The sequence below is a fragment of the Saccopteryx bilineata genome, chromosome 5 (genome assembly GCF_036850765.1).
Source record: "Saccopteryx bilineata isolate mSacBil1 chromosome 5, mSacBil1_pri_phased_curated, whole genome shotgun sequence".
NCBI lineage: Eukaryota > Metazoa > Chordata > Mammalia > Chiroptera > Emballonuridae > Saccopteryx > Saccopteryx bilineata.
This window is the reverse complement of record NC_089494.1, coordinates 31,565,026-31,587,653: the sequence shown is the minus strand read 5'-3', so window position 1 is coordinate 31,587,653 and position 22,628 is coordinate 31,565,026. Positions and strand designations below refer to the sequence as shown.

Below are 22,628 nucleotides of genomic sequence, written 5' to 3'. Positions count from 1 at the left end.
AATACTGATGCCCGGGTCCTATATTAAGAAATTCTGATTTAATTGGCATGGGAATCCAGGGTTTGTAAAAGTTCCTCTGATGTTTCTAATATGTTGTCAGCTTGAGAAATCAGCAAGGCTATTGTGATTTTCAACCCTAAGTGAATATGAGCATCAACTAGGAGAATTTTTAAGATGATATCAAAGATACCTCAGAAAATGGAAGAAAATACTTGCAAATCACATATCTAATAAGGAACTTATTAAAAAATATGTAAAATCCTCTAATAATTCAAAAATAAAAAGACCAATTCAGTTAAGAGGGCAAATGATCGGAATAGACTTTTTTCTAAAAAGGATATACAAATTGCTAATAAACATATGAAAAAATGCTCACCAGCATTAGTCATTAGAGAAATGCAAATATCACAGTGAGATAGAGATAGCACTTTATATCCAGTAGGATGGAATAAGCTGAACAATAGCAAGAATTGGCAAGGATGTGAGAAATTGGGACCCTCATACATTGATGGCGGGAATGTAAATTGGTGCAGTTGCTTTGGAAAACAGTTTGTGAGTTCCTCAAAAAGTTAAACATAAAGTTATCATATGACTCAGCAATTCCACTCTTGGTTTGTACCCAAGAAACTTGAAAACATACGTCCATACAAAAACTTGTACATGAATGTTCACAGCCCCATTATTTATAATAGCCAAAAAGTGGAAGCAAATGATGAATGGAAAAGCAAAATGTGGTATATCCATACAATAGGATATTTTCCAGTCATAAAAAGAAATGAAGTTCTGATACATTTTACAATGAACACATCTTGAAAACATTAAGTGGAAGAAACCAGACACTAAAGGCCACATATTGTATGTTTCCATTTATTTGAAATGTTTAGCAAATCCATAGAGACAAAAAATAGCCTCGTGGTTGCCACTGGCAGGAGGGAGCAATGGGGAGTGCTCATGGGTATGGAATTTATCTTGGGGGGTAATGAAAGGGTTCTGGAATCAGATAGTGGCAATCCAGTCACAACTTTGGGAATATACCTAAAACCACTGAATTGTACACATTAAAAGGGTGAATTTAAAAAAAAGGCAAGCTCTTGGGTACAATAAAGTTGTTATAAAAAAATTAAAAGAAACAATTCAAGCACTCTCTCCCCTGCAGCATAAACCAAATTATTCAGAATTTCTGGGTATGGAACTTGGGCATTTTTTAAAGTGTACAACCAGCATTGAGAACTATGTAAGAGATAAAAAGCTATTAGTGATTTAGTTCTATGAAACTCCCGTTTTCTCAAAGCAAAAACAAAACACCTGAATGCATGAATTCAAATCCAGGTTAAATTGTATATTTTATTTTAATAGGTTCTGATTTTTATTTGACTCTTCAGTATGAGTGTATAAAATGTTCCTGCAAATAAATTTAAAAAAATGCATATAGGTAGACAATTTTTAGAATACCCCTCAAATGATAGCAAAAAAAGTATTATTATTATTATTTTTTGTATTTTTCTGAAGTTGGAAACGGGGAGGCAGTCAGATAGACTCCCGCATGCGCCCGACCGGGATCTACCCGGCATGCCCACCAGGGGGCGATGCTCTGCCCATCCTGGGCGTTGCTCTGTTGTAACCAGAGCCATTCTAGCGCCTGAGGCAGAGGCCATGGAGCCATCCCCAGCGCCCGGGCCAACTTTGCTCCAATGGAGCCTTGGCTGCAGGAGGGGAAGAGAGAGACAGAGAGGAAGGAGAGGGGGAGGGGTGGAGTAGCAGATGGGTGCTTCTCCTGTGTGCCTTGGCCGGGAATCGAACCCGGGACTCCGCACACCAGGCCAACGCTCTACCACTGAGCCCAACGGCCAGGGCCAAAAAAAATGTATTTAAATTTGTATCGGCCCTGGCCGGTTGGCTCAGCGGTAGAGCGTCGGCCTAGCGTGCGGAGGACCCGGGTTCGATTCCCGGCCAGGGCACATAGGAGAAGTGCCCATCTGCTTCTCCACCCCTCCGCCGCGCTTTCCTCTCTGTCTCTCTCTTCCCCTCCTGCAGCCAAGGCTCCATTGGAGCAAAGATGCCCGGGCGCTGGGCATGGCTCTGTGGCCTCTGCCTCAGGCGCTAGAGTGGCTCTGGTCGCAATATGGCGACGCCCAGGATGGGCAGAGCATCGCCCCCTGGGGGGCAGAGCACCGCCCCTGGTGGGCGTGCCGGGTGGATCCCGGTCGGGCGCATGCGGGAGTCTGTCTGACTGTCTCTCCCTGTTTCCAGCTTCAGAAAAATGAAGAAAAATAAATAAATAAATAAATAAATTAGTATCAAAGACACAAAGCAATTAATTTTTTTAGAGAAATTTTGGAGTGTTTTGGTTACAGATGGACCAGCAAAAGAATTCTTGTGGGCCTCTTCCATCTTCTGGGATTTAAGGGAACAATTATGCAAATTTATTGAAAAGATTATTCTCAGAATTTGCTGTGGAAGATACAGTTTTGGATTACAGTTTCTCTTACCTCTTTATCTTACCTTTGGAATGGCTTATAAACAAAGTCAAAATTTTTTCAAAACATTTAAAATCCTTCACAAAAGCCTGTATCACAATTTTAGAACAAATCTATTGGTGCATCTAAGTCAAATGTTAAGAGCCATATCCAAGTGTACCCCTCAATCAGGAAATTAACACAATTAAGCATCCTAAGAGCTAAGTACAGATTTAAAAATTCTAAATGCATAACTGTGATGCTCAGTGCCAACAGAAGACCACATTCCACCTTCCAAGTGAAGATATGTTTCATTGTTCCATTCAAAAGAGGATGAAAATTTTATCAAACTGTAAATTTTTAAACTGTTGGTACAATTGTCTCCCAAAGAGCTACTGCATCTTTGTCTGTCAAAAGAAAGCCTTTGCTGATATTCTGTTTGTTTTGTTAATTCATATATTTTGATATCAGAAAAAAAGTCTTTAAACCCTGTTCTAAGCAAATGATTTTTCCTCCTCCAGAAAACAAGATTTTGGTGAAGCAGACACCTATTCTTGTGGCGTTCAACAATGAGGTCAACCTTAACTGCACGTATACCTACGACCTCTTTTCAAAGGAGTTCCGGGCATCCCTTTATAAGGGAGTAGATAAGGCTGTGGAAGTCTGTGTTGTGAATGGAAACTACTCCCTTCAGCCTCGGTTTAAGGCAAGCACGGGATTCCACTGTGATGGGAAATTGGGCAACAAAACAGTGACATTCTACCTCTGGAATTTGTTTGTTAACCAAACGGATATTTACTTTTGCAAAATAGAAGTCATGTATCCTCCTCCTTACATAGACAATGAGAAGAGCAATGGAACCATAATCCATGTGAAAGGTAATATGCAACTTTACCAGTGTACCACTCTAACTGTTCAACTGTAGTCTTGAAAACTAGGTCATGGTTAGTGGTGGGGTTGGATAAATCCCAAAGAGGATAGACCAAAGAGGAAGTCTACACATTTTAAGCTAGTGATATTTTGCATATTTTGGTCCCTCTCACATTCCTCCATAATGTTCAGAAGGAAGGAAATGTACTCAAGTGCCACCCCCATATCATTTAATCTACTCTATTCTATTTTCAGAGAATCAGACCTGTGCAACTCAGAGAGCTCCTGAGCCTTCTAAGCCATTTTGGGCACTGGTGGTGGTTGTTGGAGTCTTGGCTTTGTATAGCTTGATAATAACATTGACTTTTTCTACTTGCTGGGTAAGAGAAACAGCACTGCTTTTATGTAACTTTTCTACTATACATGTGATTTGATAATATTTAAGAGTTTTGCCTATGTGGTTTATTTTCTGTTTAACATGTGATTTTACTATTTTCTTTTTGTTACTAAATTTAAGTAGGTTCTCATTTAGCCTGTCCAACTTTATCTGAGATAAAAATCTGATAGGTATCCTATTTTCTAGAAGGCATTAGTTAGGAGGTCAGACAGAATAAGAAACTAAATGGTTAAATTAAGTTGGTTATTAAGGGAAGTTACCTTCTTTTAATCCCTATTTTCAATATCATTATGAGATTTAAAAAAAGTTTTAATATATACATATATATATAAAAATCTAAGTAACTTGGGAATTCAGACAACTGAAGTCAGTTAACAACTTTGGTTCAGGTTCAAAAATCAGTGAGAAATTTGTTGAGTGAAATTATGCATTCAAACCTAGCAAAGAAACTAGGTCTGTTTATCTGAGTCATATTTTTATCTCCTCAGAAGCAGTTGAATTTTGTGAGGCCAAGTATGGTGCTGTCATTATGAAACTTTAATGAGAATTAGACTTTTCTGAGCTCTCATCATTGAACTGAAGTTTACCAACTTTCTCATCACTGAATTGGAGTTTACCAACTTTTCCAAATATTCATGCAATAAACTTGGTATATATACTTATATATTTTACCTTTTTCCAAGTTGAATTTTCACAGAGGTTTGAGGAAATCTTGATGACCATATCTACTGTGAAGAATGGCCCTCCTTCTCAAGGATCTTTCCCTTACCCAGGAACCTCCTGTTCTTATGTACACATTGGGGTACAGAATACAGCATGATTGATTCCACCTTGTCTTTGAAAATTTTTCTAAAATTCTAAAAGTTAGATGCATGTACAAGTCATTCCTTCAACAATAACAAAAAATTCTATGCTCCTAAAGAATAAAGGACAATTTCTCTTTATATTTACCACCTATCTAGTATTAAGAACATTTAATGCTTAATGAATGTTTAAATTTATAACCTCCATAGAGGCCACACTAAGGGTTTGATGAAGATGCCTGAAGTAGAATGCCCATCTTCAAGGCACATTCTACACATTTAATTAATCCGTACATGGGTCAGAGATTTCTGGAAGCCATGCTATGTAAAGCCATCCTATTTACAACAGTTTTGGCCCTAGGAGGGATTGGGCAGTCATGGGTTCACACACATGCCAATGACTGATACAACCTGAGATGCTCTTAATTTCTTGTGACATGTTGTCAAAGTTTGTGGGGAACAAAGGTATTCCCCACATACTTCTTCCATTTCAGAAGATCCCAAGGGTGTTCTAGACATTGATCATGCTTCCTGTTGCCTCATCTCTACCTTCAGCCGGGTAGGGAATAAAGAGGCTGCTTGTTCCTGGAAATCCTTTAAACCAATTTCATCTTGAGAATTTGCCTGCCCTCCCTTCTTCAAGTTGCCCAAACCTGATGGGGGCCTTTTATGTAGTAAAATATTGCCTTAGTTCCTCCTCTGATGTTACCTGGGTCTTTCATCTTTCTGGTTCTTGGTGTCTTCATCCAAGGTACCTTGTAGCTTTGAACTACTATGGTGTTTAAAGATTTAAAAATTTAGACTCTTAGTTCTTGTTTTCTTCCTGATCCCATTGGAAATCTCAACTTCTTAATTTAAAAGAGAGAAGATGGGGGTCCAGGGGCTGGCTGAAAAAGATGAAGGGATTAAACCAAGAAAAAAAAACCTCATAGGAACAAACAACAGTGTGGAGATTGGGAGAAAAAGTGGAGGTTTAGGAGGATGGAGGGGTACTGGATGGTGATGGAGTGAGACTTGATTTAGGGTGAACACACAATGCAATATATAGATGATGTATTATAGAATTGTACACCTGAAAGCTGTATAATTTTATTGTCCAATGTTAACCCAATAAATTCCATTAAAAAAAGTCAGGTGCAGTGGCTTTTGGGTACCCTTCTAGGATAGGTGCTCCTTGTAACATGCTGACTTAAGTCAATATAATTTACTAGCTTTGCAGGAAGTAATTTTGGGAACTGCTTTAACTTTAAGTGGCTAGAAGGGTTCTGCTTATCATTTAAAACTTATTGTAAATATGCATTAGAATATCAGTTCCTATAATCAGGCACTGAATTGCTAAATTGCTTAAATCAACCCAAAGGGCAAAAATATCAATAGCTTCTTATTTTCAAGGAATTTTAACAGTTTATTTTTAACTTGGAAACCACATAGCCACAATAAAATTTTCCTTGGCAGTACTACTGATTCCTAGTGGGGTTCATTTTGCTTTGTCTTGAGAAAACGTATTTTGGTCTTATTCTGTCTTACTGGATCCCCATAAACGGGAAGATTGCAGTGCTTGGTATATCTTATCATTTGTGGCCTTATGTAGTCAATTTGGTTACCCGATAATGACCCTTGACTTGCAGTGGTCTGACCTCAGACCTAGCTAGTGGTCTTTGTATTCTCTGACAAAAAAGGTGTGAAATATATATATTTTTTATTTTTAAAAAATAATACAGCATTTTTACCCTGGGCTCATCTTTTCTTGCTGCTGTTATTAAGCAACTAGCACCTTGCTGAGTTAGGCAGCTAGGCCATTAAGGATCTCTACAGTTTAGACATTTCCTGGGTACTTTTTTGGGATCCTATTTTTGGCTGGTCTGCTCTATGCCTTGGAGCAAGTTGCTGTTTTCCGGAACTTCCTGAAGGCTTGTGACGTGCTACCATAGGCAATTCATGGCTGAGTGGGTTTCTGGGAGCAGCTGCAGATTCTGTCTCAGTTCTTGACCTATTGTTGACATTTGAATAAATAAAGAGCTCCCTTTGGCCAGGCTACCACAGACCAGCACCTGTTACTCTCACTCAATTCTCCATTCTCTGAATTGCTTTGTGTGTGCCTGTGTCTTACTATTGCTCCCAGGAAATAAGTGGGTAAGAGCTGTGGTGAAGGGAAGGGCAAGGGAGGTGGGTCTTGAAATCATACACCTTTCACAGACATTGAATGGTGAAGGGGCAGAGTAGATGACCCAGTCACACAGACACATGAGGTGAGTACTCTGCAAACGTATATGCATATCCTAGATGCATATGGACACTGTGAGTTCTATACACTGTTTCTAGTCATGTGTGTGTCATTTCTCTCCTACTATTGTGTTTAGAGTTACAGTGATGATGACTAGATCCACCATCCGAGAACAATGTGAGGGTAAACATGGGATTTGATTGCAGCAGATCTTTCATAGTCTTTGTGTGAAACCCGGAGAACCCCAGAACCAAGACATCTTCATTATTGGGCCCTCTCTGCCAGCTCAAATTTTATTTGCATGTCTGGAGACAAAGACTCTCACTTGGGAATCTGACAAGAGGAGTCCTCAGGGTTGGAACAAGTACTAAAGTACTTCTCAGGGTATCATCAGCAGCCTTCTACATTGATTTGGGGGCAGACATTTCCATGTCCTTAATCTTATCACTCTGCAACTTTATGCCCAAGAGAACTCCTCCTGTCTTTCATTTACGGAATGTTTGATGAGCAACTTTCTTCATGCACTTGGTTTCTATGACTATCTCTCTCTGAATGAATCCCCTAATCATGTGTGTTTAATGCTATTGTCTTAGTTCCAGCTAGATAACCCATCCATCATCTCAAGTCCCAACTGACTAAAGCAGAATTTATAACCTCCTTTAAATACACTTCTCCTAGTGTGTTGCCTTATGTCCATTGATGAAATACCATCCTTCTAGTCATCCAGGCTCAAATCATCAATCATCTTTGGATATGAGCAAGAAGGAGTAGTTAAGCAGCCTAACAACACTCATGCAAATCTGATGATACATTTTGTATCTATTGCTTTGTTTTCGTTACTTTTTTTTTTTCATGACCAAACTCTAGTTTAGGATTTCTCAGTCTTGGCATTATTGACATTTTGGGCTGGATAATTCTTTGTTGTTGGGGACTGACCTGTGCAATGTAGGATATTTAGCAGCATCTCTAGCCTCCACCCACTAGATGCCAGTAGCATTCTTCCCATGTGTGACAGTCCAAAATGCTTTCAGACATTGTCAGATGTTCCCTAGGACAGGGAATAAGGGAGTAGGGGGTGGCAAGAATGAGGTTTAGGAGGTCTGGCTTGGGTAGCTACATATATATATATATATATATATATATATATATATATATATATAGTGTCACAACTGGGAGAGAATTCAGACTTAGGGGAAAATCTTGAGTTTTGTTTTAGATGTGTTACATTTAAAATGACTTTGAAGTCTAGTTCAGAGATAAAAATTGGGGTAAATAAATGATAATTCAAACTGTGAATGTTGAGATTGCCTAGGGAGAGGAAGGATGGAGTGAGTAGAAGGGAAAGCCTAGGATAAAGCTGAGAAGACCCTGACACCGAAGGGCTAGAGAAGGATGAGCTTGCAAAGGAGGCAGGAAAGAGTGGTCAGAGAGGCAGGACATAAACCTGGATGGAACCATCTCATAGAAGCCAAAGTGGAAGAGTGCTTCAAAGGGGAGTAATAAAGAGTGCTGCTGTGAGTTCAAGAAGATGAGGACTTAAAAACATATTAGTCATATTTAGTAATGTGGAGGTCAGTTGTCTTCCAACCTTTCTTTAACACTTACTCATATCCCTTTGACAAGGAAGGTGTGAACTGCTCAGGTAGAAGTGCATGGAAATAAGGCCAGTGCTAAAGTCACTTGCTTACTTAATTATGCAGGTGTTCATATCATTTATGTCCAACATATTTACTTATTTATAAGATTATGTGTCAGGAAATAGGCCATTTATTTTTCTACCATAGAGAATTCTAAATCTAGAAATCTGGATGGCTTTCCATATTTAGAACTTTATGGGTCTTTTATCAAATGTATCAATTTTACCATCACATTGATCCAGAAAAGATGCTCCTTAATCAAAACTTTGCTAAGATTCATGGAAGGATAACTCTTGTATCAGGATAAGTATTGTCTTACTTTCCTCACCCTTCTTGGAAATTTATCCAGAGGGAGTTGAGTCTGAGGAATAAAAGTGAGTGACTCTATTGTCTTTATGGAAATATAAACACATGTAAAGGAATGAGATTGTAACAACTTGCCTAGAACTATCCTCCCATTAATTTGGAATCCACAAATATGAATTTATGATTACTCCAGACTCTGAAGGGCTGCAGGTCTTCTTTGGTTAACAGCTTGTTAAGCAAATGGCTAATGTAAAAAGATTGCAGTGGAGATGCTTAACTTTTGCAAAGGAGGAAGGGACTTCAAGAGTATTTGCATATCAACAGCAGATACACTAATTAGATATGCCTTTGAAATTCAGGTCAAAGGACTGCTTTGAGAGTTAACTGAGGTGCATTTCTCTAAAATACTTTCTTTGATCCAGATTTTTCAAGTTAATTTAGAAGAGTCCAACATAGTTAGGTTTGATTAGTCGTGACCCAAGTCCAAGGTGCTTAATGAATTCTGGTGTTTAGCTTCACTTGACAATCCATGGTCTGAATAGTTGGCTCCAATGTCTTAGAACTTCTCCCATGAACATCACCTTCCATGTCCCTGACCCTCTCACAGTGACACTTCTCTTTTCCACAGATGAGTAATAAGAGGAACAGGATCCTTCAGAGTGACTACATGAACATGACTCCCCGGAGGCCGGGGCCGACTCGCAGGCACTACCATCCCTACGCCCCGGCGCGAGACTTTGCTGCCTACCGCTCTTGACACGGACGCCTATCCAGATGCCAGCCGGCTGACACCTCTTCACCTGCTCAACTCCACTGCTCTGGATAGGAATGGACCGCCTCATCTTCAGCCGGCCACCTCAGGCCCTTGTTAGGCCACAAATGCCAATTTTTCTTGACTGACTAGACAAAATAACATCATTGTGAGACTCTGAAAAGTAGTTAAAGAATATTACCATAGCAGGCTAAATCTTGTAGTGCCATGACCAGAATTCAAACTTACCATGTATTTATTGATTTGATTGAGAGGTTAGGGTAAAAAATAAAAAGTGAGTGAATTCTGTTAGCTTTAACATCTGCTTACAATTTTACTCTTTTCTGACTCCCCTGCACATGGCGGTCAAGTGAAGTATGATATTGAAGAACTTTTAGAGAAGAAAGGTTAGAAAATCATTCCCTTTGGTTAAATGGGGGTTTAGGGTGGGGATAGGTTAGAGACTTTAACATTTTTAAAACCACGGAAACACTGTCTGTCTCTCATGAAATGAGCCACTTCGTTTCTATTCAGTGTTGTTTTCCTTTTAATTTAGAAAGATGTAGACAGACATTGTCTTGGATCAATTCTTGTCATATTTAGTCATTTTGACCAATGAATTGCCTTCAAAGCGATGCAAGGCACACTGACTTGCTTTCCTTACTCCCTGTGATGGAAATTCAATGTCGTCTTCATAGTATGGTTTCAAAAAAAATAAGGTCATCTTCCCACACCAAGGAAGAATATGTTTGGATATAAAGCCACTTGATGTCAAAATTATTTGAATACTATGAAGGGTTATTTGTTTAGCAGCACATTCCAGGCAGCTCCCAGGGAGGGCTTTTCTGTTCCATGTATCTCAGGTGTGCACAGCTGGTCTCTTTGTTGTCTGCGTGGAGATCCGCAGTGGGTTGAAGACATGAAGATACTGTGAAAAAGGGATGTTCGCATCCATTAGGATGTGGGGGATGAGTGCCAGGAAGCTTGTTCTGAAGGAGGGAGAATTGAAGGAGTGACTCAATTCTTGTCATGTGCAAAGGGGCTGGCAGGAGCCCTGGCAACAAGAGGAGCCCTCTTTACAGAAACTTGAAGTGCTTTCTGGTTCAAAGCTTCAGAACTTGGTGGGTTCGGGCGCCTGCTTACCCTGGAAGTCCATTGACATGGAAAAATATTTTGGAATATGTCTTTTGAGATGGCATCAAAGTTCTCAAGATAGCCTGTAAGGCCTGACCCTGGAATGACCATGTGGACATTTTTCTACCTTCAGTTTGTGTCAACTGGAGTGTGCCTGGGGACCTTGAAGAATGGCTCTACTGCTGCCTTTACAAATTGTTCAGTGCTTCAGTTTATTCAGAGGTTAGAGGATTCTGGGTGTTAGAGGCACATAGACCTGGTTTAAGTCTCATTGTTAGTTTGCGTCAGGCAAGTCACAGTCTCTCTTAGACTCTGGCTCTTCTACTATAAAATGGAGATAATAATCACAAATGTCTGTTCCTACACTGTCATCTCCTTGAGGATATGGCCCTAGTTTGTCCTGTTTTCTATTTGTCCCTGACAGTACCATGCCTGATGTGTAATGTTAGTCATTATTATTACTGCCATGTATATAAATTATGTGTAAAAATTAAACTAAGCAATGATCTGAGAAGAGAGACAATATTGTAACACAAATTTAAGCCTACTACTCAGGGAAGAGGTGTTATGAAATTTGAGAGCCTCTTAACTTCCACCATTTTCCTCTTTCAGATTATTTTAGTTTATAATGAGCTATACAGCATTCCATGTCCCACCTTTATGTATAAAAATAGAACTCTTTAATTTTTTTTTTGTAATGTGGGGAAGGGAAAGAATACTATGATTCCAGAGAGAAAATATTGTACCAGGGTTGACTTTTTAAAGTGGGCTTCCATCCCATGAATTTAGTTGATCCAAAGAAGGCCAAATCAAGTAGTGTTTGAGTGACAAAAAACAGTGGTACTTAAACTGAGAAGTGTGTCATATTGTCAGTCTCTTGACACAGAGTTCTTTAATCCAACTTATCAGATTGGCTTTAAAAATAATAGAACTGGAGAATTTGTAGAAAAGGCAATAGCAAAAAAATAAATAAGAAAATAAAGATGGAAAGATTGATCTTTGGTACCAACTGGTTTTATTTTCTGATGGGAAAAAATAGGTTTACTAAAGATGAATCACACTTTAGATTTTCTTACTCACTTTGAACAGAACCAAAGTAGAAATGTTAATAGGGAAGTCCCTTTTCACTATTAGTGTAAACTAAGAAATGGTTTGAAAACAGTGGTTTGAGCCATGCTTTTACAGTTTCAGATATGGTAATTATGAAGAAAACAATGTCTTTTGCAACTTTTATTCTAAGAGTTTTGTACTTAGTATTTCTATAATTTTTTATTGTGTTTTTTTAAATTTTGGGCTGAATATGTCAATTTAAAGAGTCCAAGTATACATTTTAAGTTCTGTGTACTCAGTGATAAAATTACTGAACTACCATGTGCCCATTTTTAAATTTGTGCTTTAACACTGTCTTTCAGAGCAGATATGCTTCACTTTTGGCAACAAAATTAGAGGAAACTTGTTATTTTAAAAGAATGTGGGATACATTTTTTTTATAAATCTCCAACTTTAGCCCTTTTTTTTCTTTTTTTTTTAATCCAGACTTTCAAGTATTTTCACTTCAAAGCAAGGTAACTTCTAGCTTGGCTTTAGTCACAATTTCTCATCAAAACAATGTTTTACGTTTCTGAGATGTGAGGCTGGGTTTACCTATGTATTCTGTGTGATATGAATCTGTCTCTTATAGGTATATGCTTTCTGACAGATTCGTCCTCAACATCACAGGCATGTTCCCATTTCAGGGCCTTTATACATATTATTATTTTTTCTAGATTGCTCTTCTCCAGATAGCTACCTGGCTTGTTCCCTCATTTCTTTCAGGTCCTTGATCAAGCATCATCTTCTATCCTTGTTAAATGTCCCCAAACTCTATCTGCTTTCCTTGCTTGTTTTTTTTTTTCCCTATAGCATCTCACCAATTCTCACACTAGATTTTATTACTTATTTATTTATTATTTGTTTCCCCAAACTAGAATATAAATTTAATGAGGGACAGAATTTTACTTTGTTTATTGCCATGTTCCCAGTGCCTAGAACAGTGCCTGGCATGCAATAAATATGTATTTAGTGACTGAATGACTCTCACATACCTTAATAAATCAATGGTCTGTCTAAATGTACAAATCACATTCTGAGAAGGAGAGAGCCAGTTCTGTTTTCCACTTTCCTATTCATAAGTTCAAACATCCATTTTTTAAAAAAGTGAAGCAGGAGGTAAAAAGATGTACAGTTAAACTTGGTGAAAGAAAACTTGATGAATGTAAGTTAATTTATATTTAAGAAATTTTTACACAATGAGGAAAAACAATAGGGTTTGAAAGAATCATCTTAAAAAGTCATATAGGCCCTGGCCGGTTGGCTCAGCGGTAGAGCGTTGGCCTGGCGTGCGGGGGACCCGGGTTCGATTCCCGGCCAGGGCACATAGGAGAAGCACCCATTTGCTTCTCCACCCCCCCTTCCTCTCTGTCTCTCTCTTCCCCTCCTGCAGCCAAGGCTCCATTGGAGCAAAGATGACCCAGGCGCTGGGGAGGGCTCCTTGGCCGCTGCTTCAGGCGCTAGAGTGGCTCTGGTCGTGGCAGAGTGACGCCCCGGAGGGGCAGAGCATCACCCCCTGGTGGGCAGAGCATCGCCCCTGGTGGGCGTGCCGGGTGGATCCCGGTCGGGCATATGCGGGAGTCTGTCTGACTGTCTCTCCCCATTTCCAGCTTCAGAAAAATACAAAAAAAAAAAAAAAAAAAAAAGAAAAAAAAAAGAAAAAAGTCATATAAATAAGCCAGTGAGGAGTTACGTTGATTTCCCACTTGAAGTTTCCAAAATAGAGTATGGACAATGTTTTAAACATGCTTTCAGCCTAAGACTTCTGAAAATGTTGCTTTTGTAGTTAAAATACCGTAACACTACTGAACTGCTGCTCTTTTTGGTGGAGAGATTTTGTCTCAACATATCCTATAAATGCCTTGCCTGGCTATGATTCAGAAAGAGCTCGGAGATGGGGAAGCTAGGACAGACAATTTCAGCTTCTTTAGCTGTCATGCTCATGTCATGCTCATGTCACAACTGAACACTGTCATGGCTTGCAAGAGTTTAAAAATAAAATAAAAACAAACAAAATTGTGGCACTTGGAACAAGTTGAAAATTCAAATCAGATGTATTAATCATCACACACACACAGACATACACTGTTATCATCTTGTGGTAGGGGAAGGCCCTTGAACAAGAGACTGGTCTGATAATTTATGTAGCAACTCCTGTTTACTTCATTGCAAATTGTGTTCTGAGGGTGGCCTGAAGTCAAAGACATGTGCAATGAGTTCAACTCCACACTTAAACTCTTTTCTTTCTTGAAATGGAGCTCCATAAACTTAATAAAGATAACTAAAACTTGAGAAAGGTGAGCCTCTGTTTCCTATTCCAAAAAAGGCTGAACTCAACTAATCACTCATGACTTCAATAGGACAGATCCAATCGATGGAAAAGGGACAACCTTGGTAAAAATCAGCCATTAAATAAATCTGTTCAATAAACATTACTTTTGGGGCTAATAAAAATAATGTAACCTACTTCTCTAAAAAGGTGCCAGTACCTTGAAACTCAAGTTCAAAATGAAATAAAATACAAACTTCATGAATTTACCTAACAGACATCCTACTATGTTCTAGCCATATAAGTATGTAAATATGTAAGTGCCTGCAGTGTCAAATTCCCCCCCCCCATTCTGATAAAACTGATTGATTGCTTTTAAAGCACTACTCTTTCTCCTATCTCATATTGTGTGTAACAGAGATAATGGATGAGTGAGAGAAATCAAAGGAACTTCTTTTTTAATTTTTTTTTATTTTTCTGAAGCTGGAAGCGGGGATAGACAGTCAGACTCCCGCATGCGCCCGACTGGGATCCACCCGGCACGCCCACCAGGGGTGACGCCTACCAGGGGGCGATGCTCTGCCCCTCCGGGGCGTCGCTCTGCCGAGACGGAGCCACTCTAGCGCCTGGGGCAGAGGCCAGGAGCCATCCCCAGCACCCGGGCCATCTTTGCTCCAATGGAGCCTTGGCTGCGGGAGGGGAAGAGAGAGACAGAGAGGAAGGAGGGGGGGGGGTGGAGAAGCAAATGGGCGCTTCTCCTATGTGCCCTGGCCGGGAATCGAACCCGGGTCCCCCCGCACGCCAGGCCTATGCTCTACCGCCGAGCCAATCAGCCAGGGCCAATCAAAGGAACTTCTGAATCCATCATAGTGGCGGCCTGAGGACCACATTAAGCAGCAGCAAATGGGAAGGTCTTGGAACTATACCAGAGCTTGTCTGGTAATGTATCTGTGTCTCCAAAACTGAGAAGCATTGCTTCAATCTTGACTTTTCAACAGGGGTGTTCAGAGGTTGGTTCTTCAGGAAAAATCTGAGTGGGTGGACGACTCAACTTTCTCCAATTTTGTATTCCAAAGGAATTAGTGTTTTCCCTTCAAAGGTTCATGGGCTCTCAGCACTGTTCAGCGTAAAATGTGGCACACTTTCTCAGTGTGCCTTTTGTTCATTTGAGGGTGTGGACACCGGGTTCTACACTTGAAAAAGGCTTGGGCTGAAATATGAGTGTGCCCAGAATATTTTGTCTTTTCCAAGCTGACCTCACTATTGAAGCCACTCTGAAGCTAAAACGTGTGTTCCTCAAGCCCTTTTCCCTATCCTATTCACCTGTTTCAACTTTGTGAAAGGTCTTGGGGTGCCAGGAATTTGAGAGGACAAAAATTTCCAAAAAGGTGAACTTATTTTAGAGTAGGGGTGGATGGGATTCTACTTATACCTCAACTGACAGAGTTATCTCAATGGCAGATTCAAACACTCCCCTGGAACGAATTGTGAGAGCTGGGTGGAAATGTCAGTTGAGGCAGAAAAGCAGCAAACAGCTTTGTTTTCCTACAGTTGTGGTTTTACATAGTGATGATGACACATGAAGATGAAAATGTGCAGCATGAACTCCAGTTGTTATCTGAGTGAGCATCTCTGCCAACACTGAAGGATATGTGTGGGTGTCACCTGCAAGCAAAGAGAGAGAGAGAGAGAGAGAGAGAGAGAGAGAGAGGCCCTGTTTCGGAAAGAAAAGCCAGCAGTTAATCAAAGATCAACAGTGACAAGTGGTGCTGTTTATTTCATGAGCTTTATAGCTGACTTCCTTCCCCTTGCTAATCTCCAAGTCTGCATTTACTCTCTGGACTAAATATATGTGTGTTTGGTGGCCGAGAAAGAGGGTAGAAAAGACTGTCTTGAATGGGCGTTATAGCAGTTACCATAGTGGTTTAATCATTTCTTTTGTCTTCTGGGTGCACACTTAGCATTTGCTATGTTAGGTTTCAAAGTGTAAATGTTTGCTAACTTTTGGGAACCCACAACATTTACACATAGGTAGACAAACTTGAGGTAGTTATTGGGGCATATTGTTCACTCCCAACTCTATGCAACTTTTATTTCAGTTGTTTTATATTTCTTTCTCCCCCATTCCTCTTTATTTATTCAAAAACTATTTAATGAGCATCCCCTCAGCTCTAAGAAGTGGGCTAGGTACTGGCAACATGGCAGTGAGCAACACCAACATTATTATCTCCACACTTACCAAGTGTAGAGTGTAGACTTTGTATATTCCCCTTCCTCTTATTTAATACCCTGTTTCTCAGCGTAACCACTTAGTCTTAATTATAGGCTCAGATCTTAATGTAGCTATTTTATAGACTTTGCCTTGGCTTGCTTGAAATTTATTTCTTTGTAATGATCTTATTTAGCATCCCTAACTTGTTTAGTGTCTTAGGTCAGGGACTGACAAGTTTTTTGTTTGTTTATTTGTTTTTCTTTTTCTGGATGGGAAGGGCCAAATAGTAAATATTTCAGGCTTTATGACCATACAATCCCTTGCAGCTACTTGACTTTGCCATTGTAGTATAAAAACAGCTAGAGGTGATATGTAAACAACTGAGCATGTCTGTGTTCCAATAAACCTTAACTTGTGAGTATTGATTGTTTAATTTCATACAATTTTCATGTCACACACATTAATATTCTTTGATTTTTTTTTTCTAACACATGTAAACTTCCACTCTTAGCTTATGAGCTGGATTTGGCCTGCAAGCTGAAGTTTGCCGACTCCTAACAGAACCAAGGCCACAGTTTTAGCTACAAGGTGTCTTTGAGTTCTAGTAGCTACTACCATCTACCTTTTTAAGGCCAGAAGGAATTATTATGAATATGTGCAGAGGCTTACTGGGGTTGGCAAACATTAAGTATCTTTTTGAAAGAAAGACAAGGTTCAAGGAAGAAGGAAGCAGAAACTTCTGAGGCAAAGTCATTTTAGGCAGAAGAAACAGGAAATTATAAGAAAAGAAGATAAGAAGCTATTTAAGATGATAGAATCCGCCCCCCCCCCCCCATTGTTGCCAAAGGCCTACGGATGTTGGGAATTATGGTCAGTCTTCTCTTAAATCCTGTTTGCCCTATCTCCTCTTTTCTAAGCATCAAATCCTCTTAATCTCTAAGGAAACAAAATAAGTGTTAAGTCACAGCAGCCAGGGGACAAAATATGATCTGTCTTTCCCTGCGAAGTCTTCCCCACACAGCACAATCAAATCCAGCTGGGGCTGGTGCTCAGAGGTCAGGAACAGCTATGTCAGAATTGGCCTTCATTTTTTTGTCCATCACACTCTTTCCGTCTGCACTTGGCTGCTATTTTATGGTGACCAAGGGTGAACCCTTCTCACCCACAATTAAAACGAAGGCTCAGCATTTTACAGGTAACTGGTGAAATCAGTGTTATTCAGATTAGAAAGGCACTGACCGAACACTACCATTCCTTCAGCTCCATTCTCCACTCCTGTGCACAGCTGCTGGTCACACCCAAGGTACAAATAGTCCCTGGAAGCAGCCCAGTGTATGTGGGCACCCTGAGCTACACACCCATTCACACCATCTGGGCAATTTAAAAATAGGGCTAAATGTAGCATTTAGCTTGATCTGGCCAGCTAAGATCAGGAAATTGTTTCTAAAAGGTCAGATGATTAATAATGTTATGCCAATGTCTAGCGTGTCAGTAATGAAAAACGACTCTGGCAGAATGGATTTTGTCCTGATTTTGTACATGGTATTCCAAGTTCTGAGTCTGGGCAAACAGCCTCGGGAATTCCAAGATTCTTTTCCCTAGCTTGCAAGGTCACTGTGTACATTTATGCATGGCATGCCCCACACAAAGACTTCTAGCCAATAGGGTAGAGGGGTCTGAAACTCAGTCAGGATCCTCTTATTATAAACTATGCACGTTCAAGAGCTATGCCCATCTGGAGAGGGCCCTTTTCTTTAATGTCCAATGTGTTGGCTATAGAGGCTCTGACAGAATGATTGCCTTCTTTGCCACTTGGTTACTGGGCTCTTTATAGAGTAGATTAGATCACCATTCTTAAAACAGGAGTTATCTAGAATGAACAAAAGTTAAAACAAAACCTCAAAAATGGAATCGTTCTTAATATCATAAAATATCTTTCCTGGGTTCCTTTTTTAGTAATTTCTTCCCCTCAATTTTTTATACTTTCAGTTTGTCAGGTTTTCTTTTTTTTTTTTTTTTTTAATAAATTTTTATTAATGGTAATGGGATGACATTAATAAATCAGGGTACATATATTCAAAGAAAACATGTCTAGGTTATTTTGTCATCAAATTATGTTGCAAACCCCTCACCCAAAGTCAGATTGTCCTCCGTCACCCTCCATCTAGTTCTCTGTGCCCCTCCCCCTCCCCCTAACTCTCTCCCTCCCTCCCTCCCATGTCCTCCCTCCCCCCCACCCTTGGTAACCACCACACTCTTGTCCATGTCTCTTAGTCTCATTTTTATGTTCCACCAATGTATGGAATCATGTAGTTCTTGTTTTTTTCTGATTTACTTATTTCACTCCTTATAATGTTATCAAGATCCCACCATTTTGCTGTAAATGATCTGATGTCATCATTTCTTATGGCTGAGTAGAATTCCATAGTGTATATGTGCCACATCTTCTTTATCCAGTCTTCTATTGAAGGGCTTTTTGGTTGTTTCCATGTCTTGGCCACTGTGAACAGTGCTGCAATGAACATGGGGCTACATGTGTCTTCACGTATCAATGTTTCTGAGGTTTTGGGGTATATACCCAGTAGAGGGATTGCTGGGTCATAAGGTAGTTCTATTTGCAGTTTTTTAAGGAACCACCATACTTTCCTCCATAATGGTTGTACTACTTTACAGTCCCACCAACAGTGAATGAGGGTTCCTTTTTCTCCACAGCCTCTCCAACATTTGCTATTACCCGTCTTGTTGATAATAGCTAATCTAACAGGAGTGAGGTGGTATCTCATTGTAGTTTTGATTTGCATTTCTCTAATAACTAATGAAGCTGAGCATCTTTTCATATATCTGTTGGCCATTTGTATCTCTTCCTGGGAGAAGTGTCTGTTCATGTCCTCTTCCCATTTTTTTATTGGATTGTTTGTTTGTTTGTTGTTGAGTTTTATGAGTTCTTTGTAAATTTTGGATATTAGGCCCTTATCTGAGCTGTCGTTTGAAAATATCAGTTCCCATATAGTTGGCTGTCTGTTTATTTTGATATCAGTTTCTCTTGCTGAGCAAAAACTTTTAATTCTGATGTAGTCCCATTCATTTATTTATCTTTGCCTTCACTTCTCTTGCCATTGGAGTCAAGTTCATAAAATGTTCTTTAAAACCCAGGTCCATGATTTTAGTACCTATGTCTTCTTCTATGTACTTTATTGTTTCAGGTCTTATATTTAGGTCTTTGATCCATTTTAAATTAATTTTAGTACACAGGGACAGGCTGTAGTCGAGTTTCATTCTTTTGCATGTGGCTTTCCAGTTTTCCCAACACCATTTGTTGAAGAGGCTTTCTTTTCTCCATTGTGTGTTGTTGGCCCCTTTATCAAAGATTATTTGACCATATATATGTGGTTTTATTTCTGGGCTTTCTATTCTGTTCCATTGGTCTGAGTGTCTATTTTTCTGCCAATACCATGCTGTTTTGATTATCGTGGCCCTATAATATAGTTTAAAGTCAGGTATTGTAATGCCCCCAGCTTCATTCTTTTTCCTTAGGATTGTTTTGGCTATTCGGGGTTTTTTATAGTTCCATATAAATCTGATGATTTTTTGTTTCATTTCTTTAAAAAATCTCATAGGGATTTTGATGGGAATTGCATTAAATTTGTATATTGCTTTGGGTAATATGGCCATTTTGATTATATTTATTCTTCCTATCCAAGAACAAGGAATATTTTTCCATCTCATTGTATCTTTTTCGATTTCCCTTAACAATGCTTTGTAATTTTCATTATATAGGTCCTTTACGTTCTTTGTTATGTTTATTCCTAGGTATTTTATTTTTTTTGTTGCAATCGTGAAGGGGATTATTTTTTTGAGTTCGTTTTCTAATATTTCATTGTTGGCATATAGAAAGGCTATGGACTTTTGTATGTTAATTTTGTATCCTGCGACCTTACTGTATTGGTTTATTGTTTCTAATAATCTTTTTGTGGAGTCCTTCGGGTTTTCGATGTATAGGATCATATCATCAGCAAAAAGTGATAGCTTTACTTCTTCTTTTCCAATATGGATGCCTTTTATTTCTTTGTCTTGTCTGATTGCTCTGGCCAGAACTTCTAGCACCACGTTGAATAAGAGTGGAGAGAGTGGACAACCCTGTCTTGTTCCTGATTTAAGGTAGAAAGTCCTCAGTTTTGTGCCGTTTAATAGGATGTTGGCTGATGGTTTATCATATATGGCCTTTATCATGTTGAGATATTTTCCTTCTATACCCATTTTGTTGAGAGTCTTAAACATAAAATTGTGTTGTATTTTATCAAAAGCCTTTTCTGCATCTATTGATAAGATCATGTGGTTTTTGTTCTTTGTTTTGTTGATATGGTGTATTACGTTAACCGTTTTGCGTATGTTGAACCATCCTTGAGATTCTGGGATGAATCCCACTTGATCATGATGTATTATTTTTTTAATATGTTGTTGTATTCGGTTTGCCAGTATTTTGTTTAGTATTTTAGCATCTGTATTCATTAGAGATATTGGTCTGTAGTTTTCTTTCTTTGTGCCATCCTTGCCAGGTTTTGGTATGAGGGTTATGTTGGCCTCATAAAATGTGTTTGGAAGTATTGCTTCTTGTTCAATTTTTTGGAAGACTTTGAGTAGAATAGGAACCAAGTCTTCTTTGAATGTTTGATAGAATTCACTAGTATAACCGTCTGGGCCTGGACTTTTATTTTTGGGGAGGTTTTTAATAGTTTTTTTTATTTCCTCCCTGCTGATTGGTCTGTTTAGGCTTTCTGCTTCTTCATGACTCAGTCTAGGAAGGTTGTATTGTTCTAGGAATTTATCCATTTCTTCTAGATTGTTGTATTTGGTGGCATATAATTTTTCATAGTATTCTACAATAATTCTTTGTATTTCTATGATGTCTGTGGTGATCTCTCCTCTTTCATTTTGGATTTTATTTATTTGAGTCCTGTGTCTTTTTTCGTTGGTGAGTCTTGCCAAGGGTTTGTCAATTTTGTTGATCTTTTCAAAGAACCAGCTCCTTGTTTTATTGATTTTTTCTATAGTTTTTCTGTTCTCTATTTCATTTATTTCTGCTCTGATTTTTATTATCTCCTTTCTTCGGCTGGTTTTGGGTTGTCTTTGTTCTTCTTTTTCTAGTTCCTTAAGGTGTGAAGTTAAGTGGTTTACTTCGGCTCTCTCTTGTTTGTTCATATAGGCCTGAAGTGATATGAACTTTCCTCTTATTACTGCTTTTGCTGCATCCCAGAGATTCTGATATGTCGTATTTTCATTTTCATTTGTCTGTATATATCTTTTGATTTCTGCGCTTATTTCTTCTTTGACCCATTCATTTTTTAGAAGTATGTTGTTTAGTTTCCACATTTTTGTGGGTTTTTCCCCCTCTTTTTTGCAGTTGAATTCTAGTTTCAAGGCTTTATGATCAGAAAATATGCTTGGTACAATTTCAATTTTTCTAAATTTGCTGATATTGTCTTTGTGGCCCAACATATGGTCAATTCTTGAGAATGTTCCATGTACACTAGAGAAAAATGTATACTCTGTCGCTTTGGGATGAAGTGTCCTGTAGATGTCTATCATATCCAGGTGTTCTAGTATTTCGTTTAAGGCCACTATATCTTTATTGATTCTCTGTTTGGATGACCGATCTAGAGCCATCAGCGGTGTATTGAGGTCTCCAAGTATGATTGTATTTTTGTTAGTTTTTGTTTTAAGGTCAATAAGTAGCTGTCTTATATATTTTGGTGCTCCTTGGTTTGGTGCATATATATTAAGGATTGTTATGTCTTCTTGATTCAACTTTCCCTTAATCATTATGAAATGACCATTTTTGTCTCTGAGTACTTTTTCTGTCTTGTAGTCAGCATTATTAGATATGAGTATTGCTACGCCTGCTTTTTTTTGGGTGTTGTTTGCTTGGAGTATTGTTTTCCAGCCTTTCACTTTGAATTTGTTTTTATCCTTGTTGCTTAGATGTGTTTCTTGTAGGCAGCATATAGTTGGATTTTCTTTTTTAATCCATTCTGCTACTCTGTGTCTTTTTATTGGTAAGTTTAATCCATTTACATTTAGTGTAATTATTGACACTTGTGGGTTCCCTACTGCCATTTTATAAATTGCTTTCTGTTAGTTTTGTATCTAGTTTGATTCTTCTCTTTTGTTTTTCTATCATTTGTTTTTGTTTGTTTGTGTTCCATACTTCTTTCCTCTGTTGCTACCTTTTTTAAGTCAAGTGTTTTTGTGGTGGTTTTTTTAAGGGTGGTTACCATTAAGTAATGAAAAGGGTACCTACCATATTCATTGTAGTACCCTATCTTATAAGTATTTCTGCACTTCATCATCCTTTGCTACTGTTAATCTCCATCCTCTCCACCCTTTTTTTCCTTTGTTGTCATGGTTTAAGTTTGGTTTTATTGTGTTCTTGGTGGAGCTGTTACTTGTGGTGTTGTTTTCTTTTGTTCTTTGAATCTGGTT

At 38.8% G+C, this 22,628-nt stretch overlaps 1 protein-coding gene across 2 annotated transcripts in view; it reads left to right on the top strand.

Annotated features, from left to right (window-relative positions):
- Positions 1–12,907, top strand: part of CD28 (CD28 molecule) — an 85,554-nt gene extending 72,647 nt beyond the window's left edge. For both annotated transcript variants that reach the window (XM_066281083.1, XM_066281082.1), the window contains 3 exons: positions 2,978–3,334; positions 3,582–3,706; positions 9,322–12,907. In XM_066281083.1, the coding sequence (XP_066137180.1) occupies positions 2,978–3,334; positions 3,582–3,706; positions 9,322–9,450 (611 nt within the window). In that variant the 3' untranslated portion in view covers positions 9,451–12,907. The remainder of the gene's footprint in view (positions 1–2,977; positions 3,335–3,581; positions 3,707–9,321) is intronic.
- The last annotated feature ends 9,721 nt before the right edge of the window (positions 12,908–22,628 follow it).